This window comes from Sinohyriopsis cumingii, chromosome 2, assembly GCF_028554795.1.
Source record: "Sinohyriopsis cumingii isolate HCF-2022 chromosome 2, ASM2855479v2, whole genome shotgun sequence".
In the NCBI taxonomy this organism is placed as follows: Eukaryota; Metazoa; Mollusca; class Bivalvia; order Unionida; family Unionidae; genus Sinohyriopsis; species Sinohyriopsis cumingii.
The window spans coordinates 19,843,537-19,870,103 of NC_142962.1; the positions used below are offsets into that span (position 1 = coordinate 19,843,537).

At 36.5% G+C, this 26,567-nt stretch overlaps 1 protein-coding gene across 1 annotated transcript in view; it reads left to right on the forward strand.

Moving 5' to 3' along the window:
• Positions 1-18,281, forward strand: part of LOC149804423 (isthmin-like) — a 50,938-nt gene extending 32,657 nt beyond the window's left edge. Inside the window, exons 3-7 of the mRNA XM_089940184.1 lie at positions 8,519-9,074; positions 10,259-10,390; positions 14,871-14,981; positions 15,818-16,220; positions 16,676-18,281. Coding sequence (XP_089796310.1) covers positions 8,519-9,074; positions 10,259-10,390; positions 14,871-14,981; positions 15,818-16,220; positions 16,676-16,775 — 1,302 coding nt within the window. The 3' untranslated portion in view covers positions 16,776-18,281. The remainder of the gene's footprint in view (positions 1-8,518; positions 9,075-10,258; positions 10,391-14,870; positions 14,982-15,817; positions 16,221-16,675) is intronic.
• Positions 18,282-26,567: the final 8,286 nt, after the last annotated feature.

A 26,567-nucleotide genomic window follows, 5' to 3' on the forward strand; every position in this document is an offset into this window, starting at 1 on the left:
CATTGAATGGTCTTTGCTATACAACCTGATACGTCAGTATTCTAATGACATAACACTTTCGTTACACGGCATTGTATGGTCTTTGCTATACACCTGATACGCAGTGGCGTCGCTAGGGGGGTGCGGACCGCACCGGGTGACACCATCTCAGAGGGGTGACACCAAAATGAAAAACGGCAAATTTTACAGAGCACACACTGCTCGGTCTAGTCGGATTTCATAAGCGGATAACCGATCATAGTTAAATACATGACTAGCAGGCACAGCAGTGGCGTCGCTAGGGGGAAGCGGGGGGTGCGGACTGCACCGGGTGACACCATCAGAGGGGGTGACACCAAAATGACATTACTAAGGATTCTGTATGGTCTGTTATGGAATGAGGACCATGGGGGTGACACCATGAGCTACCGCACTGGGTGACACCAACCCGAGTGACGCCACTGCTGATACGTCAGTATTCTAATGACATAACACTTTCGTTACACGGCATTGAATGATCTTTGCTATACAACCTTATTTGTCAGTATTCTAATGACATAACACTTTCGTTACACGGCATTGTATGGTCTTTGCTATACACCTGATACGCAGTGGCGTCGCTAGGGGGGTGCGGACCGCACCGGGTGACACCATCTCAGAGGGGTGACACCAAAATGAAAAACGGCAAATTTTACAGAGCACACACTGCTCGGTCTAGTCGGATTTCATAAGCGGATAACCGATCATAGTTAAATACATGACTAGCAGGCACAGCAGTGGCGTCGCTAGGGGGAAGCGGGGGGTGCGGACTGCACCGGGTGACACCATCAGAGGGGGTGACACCAAAATGACATTACTAAGGATTCTGTATGGTCTGTTATGGAATGAGGACCATGGGGGTGACACCATGAGCTACCGCACTGGGTGACACCAACCCGAGTGACGCCACTGCTGATACGTCAGTATTCTAATGACATAACACTTTCGTTACACGGCATTGAATGGTCTTTGCTATACAACCCGATACGTTTTCATTATGATCAGGCTCGAAACTTAACTGTAAGAAAACAGTAGTTATATTGTTGGAGTAGTTTATAGGGCATGGAATCGATTTTGTCCACGGCGCAAATAAATCTGTTATCGTGTATTTATTTTCAAAGTTTTCTTTTTCCTTCCGAAGTTTGTAATAATGAGTTCAGTTAGTGTAATTAAGTCATCGATAGTACGAATTCAAGTTTATTCGGTCACGGTCATTCCAAATACATGTACTGGTGATATCTGTTTCTAAGAGATACAAAAATCGCTACATCATTTCTTATGGAGTACTGGGAAATAAAGGATATCAGGAGAACAGAACGAATATATTCAAGAGATAAGGGTGGTTTAAACGTTCCACATGTCCAAACGTTTTTAAAAGGTGTTATTCACATGTAGGATGCCTTGGACATGCAAATATTGGAAGGTATCTCAACCAGTTTTCAGTAAGACAAAATTGTGGGAAGTTGTAGACCATAAGCTTGTGTCACTGTAAGAAAAAAAGATAGAAGAAAAGAAGATACGAAGAGCGAGAGAGAGAGAGAGATTTGTTCCAAGATTGTGTGATCGGCCTTTATCTTCGTTTTCTTCGTTAATGCTAATAACTATTGTAGAAAAATAATCTTCTTTTCTTGATTCTAATTAAAATTACTTATATATATATATAGCTTAAAATGTACGAGAATAAGAGAATAAGTAAATGTTTACAAGAATCATTTGCATAACATTGACAGAGCAGCTGATGTATATTTTTAGGTACAGCTGTTATATTGAAAATACAACTAATATATGTTTAATTACAGATAATGTGCGCTAAAATACAGCGGTATCATAGAGAGTACAGCTAATGTATATTTAAATACCGCTAATGATTTTAAGCCGTTACAACTGTTACAGTTTGTTTTTCAAGGTCTCTAACATATTACATGAACGTGCACTCTCTCCACGGTTAGTACTTGCCATGCTTCTGGTATATTGAAAAAATAGTTTGTGGTTGTTTTTTGTAAAAAAAATATTTATTCTACGTCTTCGTTCACTGGTGTAGCAAGCGCCCATGCATCCAGCGCAAGGGCCCGGTGTAACTGGGCAAAATTAACATCAGACACATTTTTTATTCGGAGGGGGCACAGAGTAAAGCTTTGCGGGGGGTGGAAATTAGGACTATAAATCAACCCCGCACCTCTAATGTTACTGACTTTAAAATAGATACATAAGTACGCAACCTAAATATTTGTCAAACTTGTTTTTACTTCTGGGATCGAACAATAATCGCCACTTTTCTTACGTCATATATCGTCTTATCGTAATTCAACAGAAATTAAGGCTAATATAGGCGCAGCTTATAATACGACCCTATTTACTATAAAGTAATGTCTTCCCCTAGCACTAGCTGCATTCCTAAATGAAACGATGACAACTAGACTTCTGGGTATATAGTAGTACTCCCTACTGTGTGTAATAAATAACTAACTGGACGATGTGTCGGTCGGCAGGGGCTCAAAAACCTAATACCATTGACTCTCGGTTGATAGACCTCACGTCCTAGTTACACAAATGAATTAATGGATTTCGCGTCTTTTCTTAGCTACATTACTTGCTAACTGGCACTTCATTGGCATAAGATTTCCACACAATAACAAAAAAGCCCTAGCCTGCATGATTCAAATCGTTTAAGATATATAAATTTACACATTCTCAGCATGAAATTGTTTTCACAAACAAACGAGTAAATTTGAACATGGAAATATTGTATGTCATTCTTCGAATAAACGAATCATATAACATTGAAAACAAATGAATGCAAACAATTAACTTCAGAAATCAAGGAAATTAAAGTATGAATTTAAAACGAATGAAAAAATTAATTACAGACTTATATTATATGCGATTGAGACAAATCTTGTTCTTTCAGGGACTCTTCTTTTCAAAGAAGTTGAATCTCTCTTTTCCGAGACTCGCTTACTTTCCACCGAAGTCGAATCTCTCTTTCCTTGTCCCTCAACTACCACAGAACAGTCCCTAGGACAATTTATAAGGAGAAATACGTATTATTTCCCGGAGCCAACTTTTTGCCTTACGGTAGAAACTTAGATTGACTAATTTCGCGAGGGAAATTAATTAAAACATTGAATTTGTCTGCGAAACACTCCCTCATTTAGCTTAGCTAGTCAGGATTAACTTTGTCTAACCGCCAAAAATCTAACACGCCCATCGAAGTTGGGAATTATTCTCTCTATACCGCCTATGCTAATAACTGGTCTGGAAAAACTCGTTTTATGACAATTATTTCAAATGACACAAATCGTCACTGGATTGTCTCCACGTTTTCGTTTTCCACTGCTTAACCTCAGGTTAATATATCTGTCTGACCATTATCCAAACGGATTCTAATTTTAAAAAAATCAGTCTTGCTCGCGGGCCTAGTCTATACGTCAGTGTTAATTGTTACGTGTCACGCTGACCGCGAAAGAGTGACTTCAGTTATCGTGCATTAATAGTTTCTTAAAACTTCACTGTTACACTGACTCTTTAATGTTTATATCAATGATATTTGTTACTTAATTAAACATGGCTCTTTTTATAAATGTGCTGATAAAAAACTTTATCATTTTTCTCATCGGAATTTGACACTCAAATGGACACACTTAAAATAGAGTTCAGCACTCTGAATGACTAGTTCAGTGCGAACAAAATGAAAGCGAACATTGAACAGTTTCAAGCCCTGGCTGTGGCTAAAAAGACATTCAGTGAGAACTTAACAAAAGAAATTGTTCAATTGCTAGGGACTGCAATTCGATTCTTCAAAAGCATTGGTCAAAAGTTAACTAGACTCAGCTGACAATTTTACGTACATTAATTCTTAAGTTCGACTCCTATCCCTTAGTCTGTCATTTCAGCGCTGCTATTCTTTTTATTCCATTGTTTGCTATTTCACATCTATACACCAGTCGATGAACATATTACAACTTCTATCTTTTACATCTAATCCGATTTAAACTTTCTTATACCTCAACTCTACTGCCCCCAGTCTAAATCACCCTGCATTATCATCTCAAATCACGCCCACACTAGCTTTATAATTAGTTTGGATCTAGAGCACCATGATCACTAAAATGTTCGTAATTAGCTCGTGTCTAGGGTAGCATGACACTCAGAGATTTGTTTATGGTGATTTCACAAGCAGTTAACATAAAGTCTTACTTAGGGTAAAAATGCAAACCCCGAAGGCTTTGGACTTTGGAAATACCTCCAGAGACTTTTGAAATTAGAAGGGTGCCTCAAATGTTTCGATCATTTTATATGTTTTGTAAACACAGTAGAGAGCAATATAACTTTAATTCATTTAGATTATTTATGCTATCCTGGAATGGTAAAGACTGTAAATTTATTATCTGTAAATAATTACCCTGTCCGTCATGATGACAGCTAATTTTTTGTTAGCGTTTGTCTTATATCTGTCCTTATTTTATGCACGAATCAAGTACCCTGCTGTTAACTCTTTTTTTTAGAAGTCCTAATGTTTTGGTTCTCTGTATTTAATTTAAATTTTAATTATCACCAGTAATGTTATTTTGTTCACATTAAGACCTAAATTGTGTTTTTTAATTTATCCAGATTAATTCACTTTTACTCACCGACTTAAAGTGTTTTCGTTGCTCATTGCTCAAGCCATGCGTTTTGTATTATCTCCAATTTGCATTTATGTTTTACGATTTGCTGATATGTCCTTCAAATCATGTTTGTTGTTGTAATGCCTAATTTATTTAATGTAATGTCGGTTAAAAGCTCATTAGAGCTTATGTTGAATTGTTGTTTTACCTTGCCTTATTACATATTCTAAGATTTGAGATGTCCCAAGAATTAAAACCTCAACAATCCATGGTAAATTGTTTTAGATATGCAGCTGCCATTCTGTCCTTGTTTTATGTACCATCAAATGCCATATTGTCCTTGTCTTAGGTACTATACAATGCCATATTGTCCTTGTCTTATGTACCATCAAATGCCATATTGTCCTTGTCTTATGTAATATACAATGCCATATTGTCCTTGTCTTATGTACCATCAAATGCCATATTGTCCTTGTCTTATGTAATATACAATGCCATATTGTCCTTGTCTTATGTAATATACAATGCCATATTGTCCTTGTCTTATGTACCATCAAATGCCATATTGTCCTTGTCTTATGTACCATCAAATGCCATATTGTCCTTGTCTTATGTAATATACAATGCCATATTGTCCTTGTCTTATGTAATATACAATGCCATATTGTCCTTGTCTTATGTAATATACAATGCCATATTGTCCTTGTCATATGTGCCTTAAAATGCCTCATGTCCTTGACTTTGTACCATTAAATGCCCCACTGTCCTTATCTTATGTATGGTTAATTGCGTCACTCTCTTTGTCTATGTGCCATCAAATGCTATACAGTCTTTGTCTTATGTGCCATAAAATGCCCTATTGTCCTTGTCTTATGTACCTAAAAATGCCCCACTGTCCTTGTCTTATGTACCTAAAAATGCCCCCACTGTCCTTGTCTTATGCACCTAAAAATGCCCCACTGTCCTTGTCTTATGTACCATGAAATGCCCCACTGTCTTTGTCTTATGTACCATAAAATGCCCTACTGTCTTTCTCTTAAGTACCATAAAATGCCCCACTGTCCTTGTCTTTTGTACCATAAAATGCCTCCACTGTCCTTGACTTAAGTACCATAAAATGCCCTACTGTCCTTGTCTTTTGTACCATAAAATGCCTCCAGTGTCCTTGTCTTTTGTACCATAAAATACCCCACTGTCCTTGACTTAAGTACCATAAAATGCCCCACTGTCCTTGACTTAAGTACCATGAAATGCCCCACTGTCCTTGACTTAAGTACCATAAAATGCCCCACTGTCTTTGTCTTATGTACTATAAAATGCCTCCACTGTCCTTGTCTTTTGTACCATAAAATACCCCACTGTCCTTGACTTAAGTACCATAAAATACCCCACTGTCCTTGACTTAAGTACCATAAAATGCCCCACTGTCTTTGTCTTTTGTACCATAAAATGCCTCCACTGTCCTTGTCTTTTGTACCTAAAAATGCCCCACTGTCCTTGACTTAAGTACGATAAAATGCCCCACTGTCTTTGTCTTATGTACCATAAAATGCCCCACTGTCTTTGTCGCAAGTACCATAAAATGCCCCACTGTCCTTGTCTTATGTACCATAAAATGCCCCACTGTCCTTGTCTTAAGTATCATAAAATGCCCCACTGTCCTTGTCTTATGTACCATAACATGCCCCACTTTCCTTAGCTTATATACCATAAAATGCCCCACTGTCCTTGTCTTTTTTTACCATAAAATGCCCCTCTTTCCTTGTCTTAAGTACCGTAAAATGCTCCACTGTCCTTGTCTTTTTTTTACCATAAAATGCCCCACTTTCCTTTTCTTAAGTACCATAAAATGCCCCACTGTCCTTGACTTAAGTGCCATAAAATGCCCCACTGTCCTTGACTTAAATACCATAAAATGCCCCACTGTCCTTGACTTAAGTACCATAAAATGCCTCCACTGTCCTTGTCTTTTGTACCATAAAATGCCCCACTGTCCTTATCTTAAGTATCATAAAATGCCCCACTGTCCTTGTCTTATGTACCATAAAATGCCCCCACTGTCCTTGTTTTTTGTATCATAAAATGCCCCACTGTCCTTGTCTTAAGTACCATAAAATGCCCCACTGTCCTTGTCTTAAGTACCATAAAATGCCCCACTGTCCTTGTCTTATGTACCGTAAAATGCCCCCACTGTCCTTGTTTTATGTTCCTAAAAATGCCCCACTGTCCTTGTCTTATGTATCATAAAATGCCCCCACTGTCCTTGTCTTTTGTACCATAAAATACCCCACTGTCCTTGTCTTAAGTATCATAAAATGCCCCACTGTCCTTGTCTTATGTACCATAACATGCCCCACTTTCCTTAGCTTATATACCATAAAATGCCCCACTGTCCTTGTCTTTTTTTACCATAAAATGCCCCTCTTTCCTTGTCTTAAGTACCATAAAATGCTCCACTGTCCTTGTCTTTTTTTACCATAAAATGCCCCACTTTCCTTTTCTTAAGTACCGTAAAATGCCCCACTGTCCTTGACTTAAGTACCATAAAATGCCCCACTGTCCTTGCCTTAAGTACCATAAAATGCCCCACTGTCCTTGACTTAAGTACCATAAAATGCCTCCACTGTCCTTGTCTTTTGTACCATAAAATGCCCCACTGTCCTTGTCTTAAGTACCATAAAATGCCGCACTGTCCTTGTCTTATGTACCGTAAAATGCCCCCACTGTCCTTGTTTTTTGTATCATAAAATGCCCCGCTGTCCTTGTCTTAAGTACCATAAAATGCCCCACTGTCCTTGTCTTAAGTACCATAAAATGCCCCACTGTCCTTGTCTTATGTACCGTAAAATGCCCCCACTGTCCTTGTTTTATGTTCCTAAAAATGCCCCACTGTCCTTGTCTTATGTATCATAAAATGCCCCCACTGTCCTTGTCTTTTGTACCATAAAATGCCTCAATGTGTTTGTCTTTTGTACCATAAAATGTCCCACTGTACTTGTCTTCTGTACTGTAAAATGCCACAGTTTCCTTGTCTTTTGTACCATAAAAGGCCCCACTGTCGTTGTCTTTTGTACCATAAAATGCCCCCACTGTCCTTGTCTTTTGTACCATAAAATGTCCCACTGTACTTGTTTTATGTACTGTAAAATGCCACAGTTTCCTTGTCTTTTGTACCAACAAATGCCCTACAGTCTTTGTCTTATGTACCATCAAATGCCCCACTACCCTAGTCTTATGCACCATAAAATGCCCTATTGTCCTTGCCTTATGTACCATAAAATGCCTCACTGTCCTTGTCTTCTTACCGTCAAATGCCCCACTGACCTTGTCTTTTGTACTATCAAATGTACCGCTGTCCTTGTTTTAAATACCACCAAATTCCCAACAGTCGTTATATATAAAGAGAGAGAGAGAGTGTGTGTGATGATCTGGATATTTAACGTAGCTTTAACAATTTTTCAGTCATATCGCTACGATGTCTGCAGTGTGGCAGTTTATAGTGGCGTCTAGCAATGGAGCATCATGCCGCAGACATGTAGCATGATGCCCCACCCAGTCACATCTTCCTGACACCAGGCCGACCAGTCATAACACTAACCTCTTAATGCTGTGCGCCAAGCGAGGCAGCTGTTAGTACCATTTTTGTAAGTCGTTGGTATGATTCGGCCGGGGGTCGAACCCACGACCTCCCGCATCCGAGGCGGACGCTCTAACCACTAGGCCACCGGAGTGGTTGAGAGAGAGAGAGAGAGAGAGAGAGAGAACATGCACTTTCAGATCTTTTTCTTGTGTCAAGTATTCGCTGTTATATCTTCCTTTCATCATCATCATCATCATCATCTCCTTTTCATGTGCTTCAAAGTATTGATAGCAACTTCTTTCTTCAAACTCAGATTGAATCCATGAATACAACATACACGTGGACTCCACAGTACGACATAGAACCAACATTCCCAGAGCCATCTAAGGAGACAAATGTCATTCTTCCCTCACACAGACAAAAGAACAAAAAAAGGCGGAAAAAGCAAAGAACAAGAAAAAAGAACCGTCAAAATTCCAAAGAAGACCATGCATCAGGGCATGGTGTCTTTAAGGTAAATAGTGATGAAGATATTGACATATATTCTCAGTGCAAGGACTGTAAAATTCGGAAGAGAAAGGGAAGAAATCAGTATATATTTGAGCCAGGTGTTAATAACATCAGTCTTTCAACACTAAGAAAGATATTTGAAACTGTAGCCGACAATGCACTTTCTGGGGGAGGTACGTGGAACAGCCTCTACAGCGAAGGCTCCCAGAATTCCAAGCGTCATCATGGTCACCATAAAACGAACGATCTCCCCGGAAAAGATGGGAAGAACAAATTATCGGGAGGTCCTGGTAACACTGATGTTCAAAAGAGAAGACCATGGGTGAATGAAGAATCGGAAAAAAATATATACTCAAATGGTAAAGCTATATTTCTGTCTGTGACTCTGTCTCTCCCATTCATACAAGCAGGCATAGAAATAATTGTGTCATATCTGTATAACATTTTCCTTAGGACATTTTCCTTAGGATACATGATCAAACAATTCACATCTTCAAAGTAGCAAGTTCTCTATTTTAACATTCAAAGTTGAATATATATAACATTGATTCAATGGAACACGTTATTATTTGTGATTTTTGCTTTCAAAAGGATTTTATTTTCGTGTCGTAAATTTGTAACATTTGTCTCTCAAGGTTTTACTGAGTCTCAGTTAAGAATATAGTTTACAGACATCTACAATGACAACTATAATGAAATCTATATTGTCATCTAAACTGACAATTATAGTGAAATCTTTATTGTCATCTACATTGACAACACTAGTGAAATCTGTATTGTCATCTATGTTGACAGCTATAGTGAGATCTATATTGTCATCTATATTGACAACTATAGTGAGATCTATATTGTCATCTATATTGACAACTATAGTGAGATCTGTATTGTCATCTATGTTGACAACTATAGTGAGATCTATATTGTCATCTATATTGACAACTATAGTGAGATCTGTATTGTCATCTATGACAACTATAGTGAGATCTATATTGTCATCTATATTGACAACTATAGTGAGATCTATACTGTCATCTATATTGACAACTATAGTGAGATCTGTATTGTCATCTATATTGACAACTAAAATGAGATCTATATTGTCATCTCTATTGACAACTATAGTGAGATCTATATTGTCATCTATATTGACAACTATAGTGAGATCTGTATTGTCATCTATGTTGACAACTATAGTGAGATCTATATTGTCATCTATATTGACAACTAAAATGAGATCTATATGGACAACTACGCAAAAATTTCAAGATTTATAGATTACTCTTCCACAAACCACGTAGTCAACTTCAAAGAAAGAAAAAGTAATTGAACAAATTTTTTAAAAAGAACATCATGAAAGTACGGGATTTGAAAAGGTTTTGTATTCACTTTAAATTTTACATTCCCTTGCGTCCTTTAGTGTGGTAAATTTGTTATAATTTCCTCGCTTAAAACACACGCTCATTCGAATGAGAACTGCAAATAAAACATTCCGTTAAAATGAAAATCAAGGCAAAAAATCTCATTTGTAACTTTCCTCCGACAGATGAAGTTGGTCCCTGGTCTGAGTGGAGCCCATGCAGCGTTACTTGCGGGTCAGGCCAACAAGAGCGAGTGCGCATGTGTGGACCCTCTTGTAAAGAAGTCGAGTCGATGATCTGCATGAAGCTATGTAAAGGTAAAGGGCATCATCTTTAAATGGACAGACATATAAAAAAAAAATTGACAATAAGTGTGTTGTTTCTTTCTACACCAAGTAAAAATGCCTTTCTAAAATTGAAAAGAAAGCTACATTAAAAAAAACTGGTTTATCACTTTCTGAACCTAATATAACTTAAACCCTCAGATATTAATGCAGTACGGAAAGATATTATATTGATATATTTTAGGTGGTATTGTAGTTATCTCGGTCTTAGATACATTTGTATATAAATCTTTGATACATTTTATTATTGCTTGGTTATGATAGAGGGGTATACTCTTTATTTGCTGATAAATTTTGTAGCGGCAACCCTTGTTAAATATGGTGTTAACTTGCTCAGTGGGAGATGTTACATCCATCAGTTCAGTCTGGCAAGCAATTGAAACAAATAAACCTATTATTGGTAGGAATGGTGTAATTCTAGACTCACAATAAACTACTGGTAGCAAGTTTCCCTTTAAAGCAAACCTTTTAGATATGTGGCCATTTGTTGGAAACTTTGTAGCTCTTTAATTAGGTGTAAAGTAATTAAAAGTTAAGTAGTTACATTGTAATTTGGAATTAACCAGCTCTATACGAAATATTTTCAATGTAATTTCCACTTAATATATCGTTTTCGGAAATTCTAGCACACAGAAAATCTTACCAAGGAGACTGAATGGAAAGCGGATATAGGGCTATAATTTGATTACAGACATTAGGTTTTATGTATTTTGGTTTGCATGGAAGAGTTGGAGAAATGTTTGCAGTTAACACAATCTGACTCTAAGTTCGCTCATCATTAGTCTAGAAATGTCTCATGGGAAATGCTTTCTTTGAGGTCCGAGGGGATTTTGATACGTCAGGGTCAGCCATAGTGCACAGAGACGACACAATGTATCTTTGCCAATTAAAATCAAAATTTTAACCCTGAATCACTTAGAGCCCTACAGAGACGTCAATGCGAACTCCTACGCCCTTTCCGACCCCGCATTTGCCTCTCATAGACATGAATAATTGAGAAGCGTGCCGTGCACACATTAAATGGGACCCCGAGTGGCCGAGTGGTCTAAAGCGCTCGCCGTTACGGATCATTCGCATCTCACCTCTGTCTGCGTGGGTTCGAGTCTCAGGTTCGGCTAATGTGTGTATGTGAGAAAGCTTGCCAGTAGCTTCTAATGGTTCGGTGGTTCTTTCAATGGTTTTCCGGGTTCTTCCTCCACCATTTATACTGGCCGCCATGCATAGCCTATCTTGTGCCGAATAATGGCCTTAAACCCTACAACAGCAACAACAACAACAAAAACAACAACACATTAAAATATCCAGTGGGTGCCCTAAATAGTGCGCTATACGGACATCAACCCAACGTACATGGCCGAATGGCGTACACGTTTTAAATTTAAAATCAATTAATCAAATAGTCCAGAGAGTCAGTCAGTATATTCTATTTACATTTTAAGTCTTATAGGACTTCTTTTTAGACAGATATCTTGAATAAGAGCAAAATTATGTGGATAAATTTAATAATAAAAATAACAATAACAGCAACAAAAATGCATATATGGATATAATAAACAGAATTTTTGTTGACAAATTGACCAACTAGGTACATTGCGTATGTGCATTAAAGAAATAGTAAGAGAACAAAATGGAAGGCTTGAGAATTTACATTTTAAGTTGAAGAATGTTGGAGGAAAATTTCAATCTCCAACTGAAACTTAAAACTTTGGGGATTGCATTAAAATGGCAAATGGGTTTCCCTTTACAAGCAACACAATGCAGTGGAAGAACTGAGAATATGACTGATTTGAAATTAGGCATGCAAAATGCAGAGTAAATGTATAGTATGGTTGTCATTATTGATTTACAGGGTCGGGGTCGCATTTTATCCCAGTGGGACCGAATTAGAAAAGAAAAACACATGGCATTCACCGCACTTGGAGCACTTCGCATTATCTACTCTCCTGCCGAGAAAGAAACTTGGAGTTAATGGATCAGTACATTAGGTTAACCAAAACGCTTTAGGAGAACAAGTTAAAACGTGTGGACAGAAGATAGAATTGGTGATCGTATCTGTTCTGAACCAGAACAGATTTTTTATATTATTTATATGTAATTGATAAGCCTTGTAGCTAGTAAAGTTATCGCCAAATTTATATATTAATCATCAAATGACCAATGATAGATGAGTAAACAAGACAAGCATTATACGCATATAGATGCAATAGTTTCTGCCAGGCAGCGCATCCCTGGAAAACCAACAATGTCGGATTTATGTGGACGTTTTAAAACCTTTAAAATGCGAACGGTTTTTAATTTGGAGCTATGAAGAGATGAAATTTCGTGAACCGTTAGGAATTCTTAAGTTCTCAAAAAAATTTACGAATGTCGAAGTAGTCAATAACTTAATTATGATCTGTGGTTTTTGGGAATATATATGAATTCAATTTTTGGTCCATGAAAGTCTCACAGTCTCTTGGCAGGGTAAGTTTAGGATATTTACGTGAAATACAGCACTTAAAACAACGTTATCAATTCACAACGCTGTTTTAAAATCAATCTGTACAATGAAGCTCAACGATGAGGATTCGATGAGAGGTCGTCCAAAATGAACGCTGGTCATGTAACTTTCAGCCAATGCTTCGATATGATTTTAATCACCCGAATATAAATTGCTTTGGTTGATGCCGAACAAGAGATAACAAATCCAACTTATCAGTTAAATAGTTAATAACTGACTGATTACCTTGTATGACACTGTTTCTCTAACGTGAGCGATTGTTAAAACTCAGTATTTCAAGGATGTGGTCACTACACGCATAATGAAGGTTACACTAATTTAAGCAACCCGACTAGAGACACCTACATTTTTGAAACCCCACATAATAGGTATTATACATTTTTTGTATGCTATATATTTAAAAAAGGACAGATATAATGAAAAATGCATCTCTTTTGACCGATATTATTCCCGTTACACGTCTTTCTCTAGGTAATATGAAAGTAAAACACGTCATACTCTTTAATTAAATCACTGGGGAAAAAGTTAAAGATCCGCATTCATTCTTTACAAATAGGTTATTACTGAAACTGAAGATCCTCATTAATTCTTTACGAGAAGGTTACGATTGAAAATTAAGATCCGCATTCTTTCTTTACAACAAGGTTATTGTTGAAAATGAAGAAGCCCCATTCATTCTTTACAACGAGGTTATGATTCAAAATGACAATCCGCATTAATTCTTTACAACAAGGTTATGATTGAAAATGTAGATCCGTATTCTTTCTTTACATCCCGGTTATGATTGAAAATGAAGATCCGCATTCATTCTTTACAAGCAGCTATTATTGAAAATGAAGATCCGCATTCATTCTTTACATCCCGGTTATTATTGAAAATGAAGATCCGCATTCAGTCTTTACGACCAGGTTATTATTGCAACACTTTTATCATTGGATCCTCCTCCGGGTAAACGAAAAGCAATTCACGATTAGTCTGCATTGTGACGACTATATTCTCAATACAAGCTCTTCTGCAATACTACTACTGTATAATTAGAATTATTCTGATAAGTTAGATTGTTTAGCCCTTGTTAAGTATAAACAATGAACAAAATGTGGGTTCAAAACGCACGCTTCGTTAAACATCACCTTTGAATAGCATAACCAGCAGAATGGTTGTACTATTGATAGCAAAAATTGACCCTCACAAGTCATTACGAATATTCTTTGCTCATATGTCCAGATATTGAGTTTTCTTTAAGAAAACAAAATGCAAAACAAACAACAAAAATTTTTTTTTAAAGAGGACACAAAAGTGCAACAAACATTCATTAAAACTGTAAATGCTTTGAAAAATCTAACAAAGAAGTTAACCTATTTACAGTTTGTTCTAGCTTCTTGACATATTCAGGTGAATTGATTACATATCTAATTGCATTTTTTAATTGATTACATATCTAGCTGCATTCCTTAAAGGATAACATCATATACTTTCTTGACCGCTCCGGTGGTCTAGTGGTTAGATCGTCCTCCTCGGATGCGGAAGGTCGTGCGTTCAAATCCCGGCCATGTCATATCAAAGACTTATAAAAATGGTCCAAGCAGCTGCCTCACTAGGCGCTCAGCATTAAGAAGTTAGTGTTAGGACTGGTCGGCCTGGTGTCAGGAAGATGTGACTGGGTGGGGCATCATGCTACATGTCTGCGGCATGATGCTCCATTGCTAGACGCCACTATAAACTGCCACACTGCAGACATCGTAGCGATATGACTGTAAAATTTTTAAAACTATGTTAAATGTCCAAATCACACACACACACACACACACACACACACACACACACACACACACACACACACGGATACTTTGTTGGAATTTCTTACTTATAAGACCCTAATATTACTTCATAGCTTAAGGGTGTTAGTTCTGTAAAAAGTCGTTCTGATAACCATTTACTCGTCATTCATTACAGATGGTTCTCAAAGCCCTATAGACACCAGCTCCCTGAGTGAGTTCTACTTGGGGGAAGGAGACGGATTTGTCCCACCTATTCAAGATATAGAGGAGGATTATCTCGATCCGGGTAATTCAAATGATACTTAGATGTAAAATCTTTAGACTTAGCCAGGCTGTACAAATATTAGCGTTGATTAAAAGAAAAAGAAAGATTCTGAATAGGTCCCATTCATTCCTCCTGATGTCAACACGCATTCTTTGTAATTTGCGTTTCTTTTCAAAGAATGAAACATTTATTTTATATTGTATACAGCCTAAAAGTTCTGCTAACTATATTTGAATCTGTAAAAGAATTGTTGTCAGATCTGTGTAGTGGAACATAATTTAAATGTTGATTCGGATCACGTGATATACAAGTAACATGGCCGATAAATTAGCCCCTCACCCGTGATGATATTGATTGGCGGTTTAGAGGTTGATATAGCTTACTCATTAAAACCTGCAAAATTCTGCAGCCAAATTTGGCTAATCAGAACCGTGTACATTTCATACACTGACCGGTATTTTTCATGGCTGTGGACTACAGTAGGCTGAAGGGTTCCTTTTGTGACATGTACAGTATATTTCCGGAATAAATCAAATGTTTGGTGACTTGTAAATTCACGTGGAATAGACAACACTCTGACCTGTGGCCATTTTGAATTTCGCGCTGGATATGGCTGTTACCAATTACCGGTATGTGTCTAAAGTGTAAGCATGTTTGTTCCGGAAAGATTCGCATGCAGCAAAATTGCACGTTTTAATTAACAGGTGACATCAGACCCACATATCGTCCATCAGTATCAACACAGATTTAAGGGGTTGATTTATCGGACTAATAAGTAACAATTTACGATAACTGCAAAACGATTTTCTGGTATAAACAATTTTCCTGAAGAAAGAAACTCATCTTTTTCGCTTCAGAAGTGGATAATTGTGGTAAATGGATTGACTGCAACAAAAAGCACGTGGCACAGTACTTGTTGAAATCTGAACTGCCGGCATGCCCGTGTTTTTACCCTCTTCAGCACGTAAAGAACAGGAATCTATGGGATTCCGGCCAGCGGAAAGAGTTTAACTGGATTGACTTCAGCGCCCCTAATATGTTGATCTACAAACCAGGGGCAAAGTACTGTATTGTGTCCAAACTAGGACAGGGCACAAAGACATTGGCAGTACAGCAGTGTTGCTATGACGACTCACTAAAGCTTGTAACTGGTGGTAAGGCAGCAGGTACCCCTATCTTAATAAGTCCGGACATCTCTGAAGAGCTACATTGGAAAGTGGATCTTCTGCCTTGGGTTATATGTAAGGGAGACTGGACGAGGTGAGAACTATTTTTAAATGAAAGTTGACTCTTGTATAGAGTATCATTTCAGACTATTTATGTATTCAGCCATAAGTTAGAATTTTTCGTTTGAAATTGCAGTTAAATCTAATCAGAAACGTTTCTGATAAATAAGAAAGTAAATGGAAAGGGTTTTGCACAAACGTTAATTCAACTGCTAATTTTAAGATCCTTAAAAAAGCTTCTACCGTTTATTGAAGTATAGATAAATAATGCGAGCATTATGTACCTACTATGCAAAATTGTGAAGCGAGTGATACCCATCAGGCTTTTTATACTAGTTGTTTTAGGCATTGACACATTAAATAACAAACGTATGCTGAAAAACATACATTCCAACATATTTTAATATGTGTATATTTTATCCAGGAAATTGCAAAATGCTTTCTTTTTACTTTAAATCGACAACTGATTCTATGTATACCTTTCTTTAGATACAACCAAGTCCTTCCAACGAATAATAACCTCAAATGTGAAGTAAATCCTGAAGAGGCAGAACTACATCGTCAGGCGGAGGAGGCCATGCAGTACTAAGGCTGTGGTCTATTAGTTTCACAGTTTATATTCCAAGTGAAGACCAGGGAGGTCATCATAATGGTTCGAATAATAATCTACTGATCCATGAGTTTTCCCATTCTTTTCAGTCATTACAACACACATTGATCGTGGGGAAAATAAACGAGATTAATTCTATTCTGATATATATATATATATATATATATATATATATATATATATATATATATATATATATATATATATATATATATATATATATAACATAACTGACAGTGTACGATGCTTTATCACTAACGTTGTGTTCTGCTGAAACTGAGTACGCCTGTCTGTTTAAAATATGCTTAACCAACAAATGGCTGACTACGAGATTTCACTACTTTTAAAGGGACGGACACTAAGATGCAATATGATTGAATATATACCCATCCACAGACCATAATTTATATACCATAAACACTCACCAACTTCGAATAGCTAAGTAATTTCACAAATGTATTTGATATGGCATTTGTAAGGGACGATGTTTGTTGCGCTTTCGAAAAGGAATTAAACAAAGCGTACTATTTTAAAGTTCCTTTTAGTAACGTAAGTGCCAACTTACGATATCTTTCTCGAAGACTCAGTTGATCGTATGCAATGTATCATGCGAAATAATTCACGCTCCTTGAAAGTAGATAACTTCAAAAGCCTCAGCTACATCAAGAAGACATGTTGCCAGTTAAAGTGTACGACATCTCGTTGCGCAGAATATTGGATATTCACAATGTGCGACAATAAGATGTTCCGCTGGTACACGTGATGCTGCAAAACCAAATATGTTTATAGTATCCAACTGCTAATGTAAGTCACTGCGGCGGGCCTTGATTTAACTGTTCAAGTTTATTATCGAAATCATACTCGATTCATTGTTGTAAATACTATTTATTTATGCTTTAGACGACTCATTTCTCATTGTCACAAATGCTATTTATACTTGGAAAGGCTCCATTATTATTGTTACAAATACTGTTTATGTCTGGAACGGCTCATTTCTCATTGTTGTAAATACTATTTATTTCCTCTCTAATTGTAATCTGAATAGTTTTCCCATGATCAAAGAGTTTCTATTGGTTTCATGTATACATGATAGCGGCTGATGAAGAGTGAGTTGGTCATTCAAATGCGTTTCATATTTAAGAATGTACATAAATGCAACTTTTATTCTGAGTGCTTTTAGTGATGCATTTATTCAGGTTACAATGTTGTGATGCATTTGTTCTGGTTTCGTAGTTGTCATATATTTGTTCTGTTCGAAACTACAATCATATGTAATTAATGCCATAACGTTAAAATCATTTTTTCTCCTTCCATTTTCATCGCCTTATTCAGTGTAATGAATGGTTCCAATTCCATTTCTCTTCAAGTCGACATACGTCGGATATTATAATGCTGGAAATATATTATGTTTTAAATGTGCTTACTACTGTGGATTCTTGTAATAATTTGGCAGACAACTTTAAATATTACATGTATTAATTCAAATGTTGTTGTGTTTTTTTCTTCTTCAGTTACATACCCCTCTTTCCAGTATTAAAAATTCCGTTATGTTCAGCTGCTCTGTGTTTTCTGTAGAGTTGCCTGTAAAAAGCATTACAATTACACACAGGACCATTGCATATCTGCTGGCTCCATTTTATAGCATTTCGTTTGAGGTTTTTGTTAAATGTTTAGTTAGTTCAACTCTGATCTATTTTTTCATATGCCGCCTTAACTTCTGTTATTCTTTTGTCACTTAATTTATTTCATTTGCTGTAATTAGCAATAGTTATGCGGTTCTATATTGTCATTCATTTCTCACATTTTTAATTGTCTTCCAGTTAAGCTATCTTTTCTTAAATACACAAACAGAAACTTTGCGGATTATCAAGCATTTGCCATTATAAAAATATAACTACAGATCGGTACAGCCAATTGTTCATCTGGTTTTACTTTTGTTGCATGAAAATAGCACGCTATGTTGAATTTAACACGTATGATTGGTTTAAAATCAATGGAATATAATACGTTCTATACTTACCTAATAAGCTGGTCGCTAAAATTAATTGTACCTAAACGAATGTATTGGATGGTAAATGTATTTTCAATATCAACGAGTCCTATGGAATAAGATGTCTTGGTTTAATGAGCAGATTTATAGCTTGAAGTCACAGATTTTCATGGATAAAAATGCTTCTTTCAACAGTTGTAGTGATACTAGTGTGATGAAACATGTATTTTTTGCTGGTGTCCTTTCAGTACCATCAATGACAATATTCGCAAATAAACATGCAAAATAGCGAAGTTCAAACTTGAGCAAGATGCAGAAAGAATAAATATAAGTAAACGGCTTTTTATTACTTCGTATACTTTGAAATAATATTAGAAATTTCAAATAAAAGTTATATTTTCAGCATGAATATTTTATATACTCTTTTTTGTACACCTCCTGAAGTAAGGACCGAATATCTGAAGGGGAAACTGTATGTATGTAAGAATAATTATGTGGCATGCTGTCTGTAAGAAGTCATTTGTTAGCAATTTCGTCTCAATTGCTAGTCTTCTTCACTACTAAGCCGTGCCTTATGAAATAATTTCGTCCAAGATATAAGGCAAGTAAGGTTGCTCTGCTAAATGTACGAACACATAAATTGTTAGCTCGATAGAATATCAGATCCTCAACGTAGCTGTTATTGGTTGGATCAGATCTGAACGTAACTATGATTGGTTGGATCAGATCCTGAACGTAACTATGATTGGTTGGATCAGATCCTGAACGTAACTATGATTGGTTGGATCAGATCTGAACGTAACTATGATTGGTTGGATCAGATCTGAACGTAAGTATGATTGGTTGGATCAGATCCTGAACGTAACTATGACTGGTTGGATCAGATCCTGAACGTAACTATGACTGGTTGGATCAGATCCTCGACGTAATTGACTGGATATTGAAACGTTCATCTTCTCATACTAATATGATGCACAAACTCACTTCTGATATCACTACATTATTTGAACCAAGTAGCTGTTATTGCATCCTTTTTGGACTTTCTAAGACAATCGTTATTGTTTTGTGTTTTTTTCCTCAGAATGTTTCTGCAGATTTGTTAATTAGTGAATATCGTTGCTTGCAGTGGATAGAAAGCAGCATTATAAAGCATAAACCGAAAATAAAATGTGCTTTGATCTTTTTGTGTGTGTGTTGCTACGGCATAGGAAGAGATACCAAACAGGTGTGATTTAGCCGTTTCCAGAACGATCGAGTGCACACCAAATTCCAGTCAGTTCATTCGAATGCAACAAGTTCAAAATATGCAGCATATAGACAACACTACACGTGCTTTTGCTCCGAATGGGGGTAATACACGAGTTGGAATGTCAAGGCCGTTAGTCCGAAACGTACGTTCCTATGGCGTATCAAAAGAGTTCTTCCCCCTACTCGGAACAAAGCACTTACGTGGTTTTGTATTTAATACATATCCCCTTTTTATTCATACATGCGTTTAAATTTTTGTATTGTATACTTTAAAAAAATCAATTAGCATCTGGCGTTTTTATGAAACATATTGTACAATCCTTATATACATACTGGGGCTAGGCGTAGATATATGCTGTACAGCTGCGTCATTTGTCTATCCGCATTCCAGGCATTTACTATTTAGCTTTTAATTTTTAAAATGTTTTATGGGACATATGAATGGATTTAATCAGCAGTCACAGGAAAGTGGATTTTGTCCTTACTTCTCAAACAGAACAATCGTTTTGGACCAGCAAGTGACCCTCTTTCTTTCACTCTACTTAATAAATAAACACTCATCTTCCAAGCAAATTTCAGGGCAAATTTCACAGACTAACATTAACTAAATACGTTCAGTTTTATACAGAAAGCTCATTAATTTACACTGCATTTAAACCCCACCTAAAGTGATAATTTAAGCATGTATTATTAAGAAATCAATGATTCGGTCTCTTTCTAACATGCGGACTAGATTTTTATTATTCATTTGGATATGTTTTAACAAGACAATTCTACGCAATATTGCATTATTCTGTTTTCTTCTCTTTATTTTCTACCTGAACAGTCGCAAGAATTTACAATGTAAACATTCGTTTCATGTGCCCAAGTGCTGAAAAAGTATCAACGATATTGTAACAAGATGTAATTCTTCTAAATTTGCGTCACAATCAACATAACTGATGCCTTCTTTGATACGTCTACCTTAATGTTGCAATGTCTGTCAGTTTTAACCTAAGATTTACGAAACAAATTCGACTCCACGTTAGTTTTAATAGACAACATGAAAGTCCCTCCACTTAAACTTGCGCCTTAAATCTATAAATCGGCAGACTATGTTTCTGAAACTCTGAAAGTGAAATGGATTTTAGCCCTGTTTGGTATTTTAGATGATTAACATTTATGGAATTTGAGAATAAAACATGGGGGTAATGACCGATCCGGTGGCCAAGTGGTTAGAGCGTCCGCCGAGTCAAACCAACGACTTATTAAAGTGGTCCAAGCAGCTGCCTCGCTTGACGATCGACATTAGGAGGACAGTGTTATGACTGGTTGGCCTGGTGTCAGGATAATGTGACTGTGTGGGACATGATGCTACATGTCTGCATCATGATGACCCATTGCTAGACATCACTATAAGCTTCCACACTGCGGACATCGTAGCGATATGACTGAAAAATTGCTAAAGCTACGTTGAAAATCCAAATCACACACACACACACACACACACACACACACACACATGCATTGAATCTTGGCATGCTTCCCTGAGTCTTTCTTACTACTTCTGGATTTGTAAAAAAAATTAAGTACAAGATTTCAGGGGCAAAATACTCTCTCTCTCTCTCTCATGTTTGATGTCACTGTGCACACCAGCTTCATCTGAGAACTCATTGTCAATGATTCTGTCCAAAATATCGTTGTCCATCTCAACTAACTCAGATTTCTCGGCCTGGATGCCGCCTAATGCATATAAACTCGTCATTACTTACTCTCCCATTATCCCCAGAGGCATGGGCGACCATTTGCACCCATTATTACTGTATTTCGTAAAGTTACAAACGTGACCTTTTTTGAATAATTTAAAATTTATAGCAGCTGACAATTAAGAATAACTTGGTCATTCATTTGAATAAACGTTCCGATGGTACACGATGTGTGCATACACTTATGGTGTGATTCCGGAAAGAAAAAATTAGAATTTAGTATACAAATTTACTAATCGCTGTCTTCAATTATAAATTTTACCATACTCTATTCTCTCTCTTGCATACTGTAATGTGTCAAAATGGAAAATAGGACGAAGACATGCAAGGATATATGAATAGTGTTAAGTCTACTATAATATGGGCCAGAAAATTTAACCAAACAGATAATTTAACACGTTTTATTGAAAATCATTTTAGCTTATATCTTTGATTGGTCAGTGCCGATGTACAATGAATATTTCAGGACAGTAAATTGTAAATATTATGGTGTTTTTCATTAACGTCAGCGGATGGATGTTTTTAATTTCAAGTTATCATCAATTGAACTGTAATAAATTCAAAATATGCATGGAATTATATGCAAGTTGAATAACTTAAAACATACAGAAATAATATTTTAATGGTCAGTAATACATATACAGAATTACACTTAAATGGTCGGTAATAAATACAGAAATAACAATTTGATGGTCGATTATAAATATATAGAAATACTACTTAGACGGTCGTAATAAAAATAAAACAAAAACACGTTAGCGTTTTACACCAAGTCGAAAATATTCATTTGATACGTAGGGGAATACTGCCTGCCTCGAAATATGCACTCGTCTTATCGAACTCGTTTCTCCAGACGATTCAGAAAAAAAAATGTTTACATGTTGGATCCAAGGAGCAACAAACGGTCCAAAACCAATTCCGAATGCAAGATCTCATCTTGTCGCCGATAGCATATAGATACTGTCACACAAATACAAAAATGATATAAAGTTTACTAGCATCGTTTTCAAATGATTTTTACATTACAATAAATGATTAAACATTAAAAATGTTCATAGTGGCTTTAATATACAGTCCAAGCCGAAGGTTAGTTGCAGTGTAATAAATCTTATGTGACAGGGTGTCTTAATAACTGTAGTCATATTGCAGATTAATGATACCTAGGTCTTACCAAAGACGACCTTTGTGTCCTCGAACGACAAGGTCGAAATGAAATACGTTTTATGTGATGTGTAATATTAGTAGTAAAATAAAACTCTGCATCTGCTAGACTTAAGTCACTCCGCTAGTCTTGATACTCAGTTATTTGTGTGGTTCAATAATAGGTTTTATTATTCTAAGTACAAACAAACCTTTGTAAGTATTTGAGCACCTTAATGAACCATACCCACCAGCAATTTCTATTTCTGTCCACCCATCCATCCATTCGCCCGTCACCTAGGCAGAAACCCACCCATCAAACCATCTATATTGGTCTTAGAATCAGTAAAGGCAAAACCCTATTGTGATATTTATGGCTTCACGTGATAAATTTCTATTACACTCAAGCGAGACTGTTTTACATACCACAGGTGGACTCCAGAAAATACAGAATCAGATTGACTGGATTGTAAAATTCAACTAGCATGATATGTAAATATGAGGGGAATTTAAAACGTTTGCATACTGTACAACACATTTCTTTAGTAGTCTACAGCATACCAGTAGTCAATTCTTTTAAATTTTTTTTTTTTTTTTTTTTTTGGGGGTCTCTCTCCTTTTTGATCTTTCCAGACCAGTTAGGGAGGCCCTCCTGCCCTGCATGTTTTGGATTGCTATTTTGTATGTTTTGCTATCGTGTTAATGTTTTTTTGAATAGCATTTTTTTAAAAATTTTTTTTCTTCATTCTAAGTATTCATCTTTGTTAAACCAGCTTTCTACTTCCATCCTTCGTTCTTCATCCTCTTTTAGTCTTCTTCTTTTTTCCTTCCTTCTTTCCTTGTCTATTTCTTTGAGTGCTTCACGTGTTGGGCTTGTTGTTTTTATTTGACTTTTCTCCGCATTTGATGGCGCTTCTTTGTTCTCTTTTTATTTAGTTGTTGTTTTTGTTGCTGTTGCATTCTCATTTTTGCTTTTTCTTCTTTTCGTCGTATTTTCCTCCAAAATGGGTGTGTCTCGTCTGGTTTCCATGACGATTCTTGTTGATTTTTGCTGTGTTAATTTGGGATCTGTACTTTCTTGCTGTATTGGCTTGGTACCTTGTTGTTGTAGTTGTAAAGGTTCTTGTTGTTGCTGTTGACTAATTCCTAGTGGTTGTTGCTGTTGTTGTTTCTTTTGGTCCATTATTTGTGTCTGTACTTGTTGTCTTGCTGGAATCTGTACTTGTATCTGTTGTGGTTGTTGTTGTTTGTGATCTTGTCGTTGTTGTAGAGTTTTCTGCAGTTGTTTTTGGATTTATGATTTCTTGTTGCTGTTGTAGTTGTATTTGTCTTTGTGGATTTTGTTGTTGTCTGTTCTGTGCGTCTTGTGGTTGTTGTTGTAGCTTACTGTTTTCTAATTCAGTCTGGACTTGTGATTGTTGCTGTTGTTGTTGTTTTTGTTGTCCTGGTGGTTCTTTTTGTTGTTGCTTTGGGTCCATCATTTGTGTCTGTACTTGTTGTCTGATTTCTACTGGGATCTGTACTTGCATCTGGTGCGGATGTTGTTGCTTTAGTACTTGTCGCTGTTGTTGAGTTTTCTGTAATTGCTTTGAATTTGTAATTTCTTGTTGCTGTTGTAGTTGTATTTGTCCTTGTTGTCTTCGTGGGTTTTGTTGTTGTTGTTGGTTCTGTGGTTGTTGTTGCTTATGTTCTTGTTGTATATTCTCTGCTTCCGTCTGTGTGTCCATGTTTCCTAAGTTTATCTGCGGACTTTTGTCTTGTGGTTGTTGTTGTTGTTGTTGTTGCTTATTTACTTCAGTCAGGACTTGTGAATGTTGCTGTTGTTTTGGCTGAGTTTTCTGTAGTTGTTCTGTGGCTGATGCTTGTTGTTGTTGTTGTTGTCGTCGGTTTGTTCTATCTTCAGTTACTGTTGCTTGATTTTGTGGACACTTAAAAGGTGTGTGTCCCGTTTTTCCACATCTATTGCATTTTCTATCAAAAATGCATCCTTTATACCAAGTTTTGGCAACAAATCCAAATATGTAGAAGGCTCTCTTGATGCCTTTTAATTTCCCTTTTTCAATCTCTAATATTCTTGTCCCGTTAAGTATCGTTGTTGACTCAATCATTCCCATTCGCGATGATATCACTGGAATTTGAAATTTATTTTCAAACTTTTTGACTAGTTCCTCTATTGGAATTTCTAAAGGGATATCCGTCACATGCAGGTCTCCTGTCTGGTTTGTTTTTTTATTTTCCGTAGGATAGGTGTTGGTTTCTTTACTATGACTTTCTCTTTTCCAACGTACATTTCTCCGTATGGTGAAATCGGTTTTTTTCCTTTCGGTCGTATGACGTAACCTTTATATCCGTTGGGGTTAATGGAGTATTTATAGGTTACTGCATTTATATGGGAAAATATGAACGAGTTTTCGGGTGGATACTGCACGAACTTGTGAGTGCAGTATATCCTTCCGACAAAACGAGTTCATATTTTCCCATACAAATGCAGTAACCTTTTTATTATATGCTCATTTTTTTTTATTCTACCTCAGGTTTAATTATATAAACAAAATACACTACAAGAAACAACGTAAATGAATGAATGCCGTATTCCAAACTAAATACACAAGCGCAGATTTAACATTACAAAATGACATCATTATTAATGCGCACATAGCTCCGCCCAGATAAATTTGAACTTAGTCGCGCGGTCGACATAACTTTCGAAAGAAAATGGCGTGTCTAGTTAAAACTGAAATGTGCAGTCGTATTGTGAATGAATGTGCATTGCAACGACTTTTCCATTTGATCTGGAGTGAATGTATTTTGGTATTTTGTTTCGATTCGACGAAAGTTTGTGATTTTGGACTGGATTCATCTGTGCAAATTATACATGAAATACATCGGATTGAAGTGGCGTGGGAGAAGCGTGTTTACGTCTGCAAATGTGTTTCTGTTTCTGTCAATGAATGTTTGAAATCATAACGTGGGAAAAATATGAATTTTCAAAAAAGACGCTATGGAATTTAATGTGAATTTCATTTTGAGTGCAGTAAGGAGGATGCAATTGCACTTATCATCGAAATTACAGCACACTTTCGAAACGTGTAATCCAGACTGAAAACCTATGACATGGCTCATGTAATTCGGATTTGCAGAATTAAGAAAAAACATTTTGAGGAAATTCAGGATGTAAAACTGTAAGTATATTTTATTTTGCCATTCTTATCACCAGATAAAGAAGACAGTATATGCCTTGTCACTTGCATGTTATTTGTAAGGACATAATCGTCCGTCTTTTATATAATGTAGCTAGCTTAAATCCGTAACATTGTATCAACGCGGAATGTGCCAAAACAGCTGAGGTTTTTTTGCAGTGCACGAAACATGTTTTAGTTCATTCAGAAACAAATTTAAATAACCACAACGTAAAGAGCCTCTTACGCGAGTGTATATGATTTGTTTACAAATCAAAAGTGCTGGTGTCTGCGTCATTCTTTGTTTACAATAGAAAGTAGTTCCTTTATTCACGTGCATGCTATATGTGTATTGTCGCACGCGTTCAGTATCGGGGAATATTAAACGATTCTGACAATGTAAAGTTAACGGGGAAAAAAATGAGCATATAATAAACTCTATTTTCGCACTCGGGATTTGATATCTTCA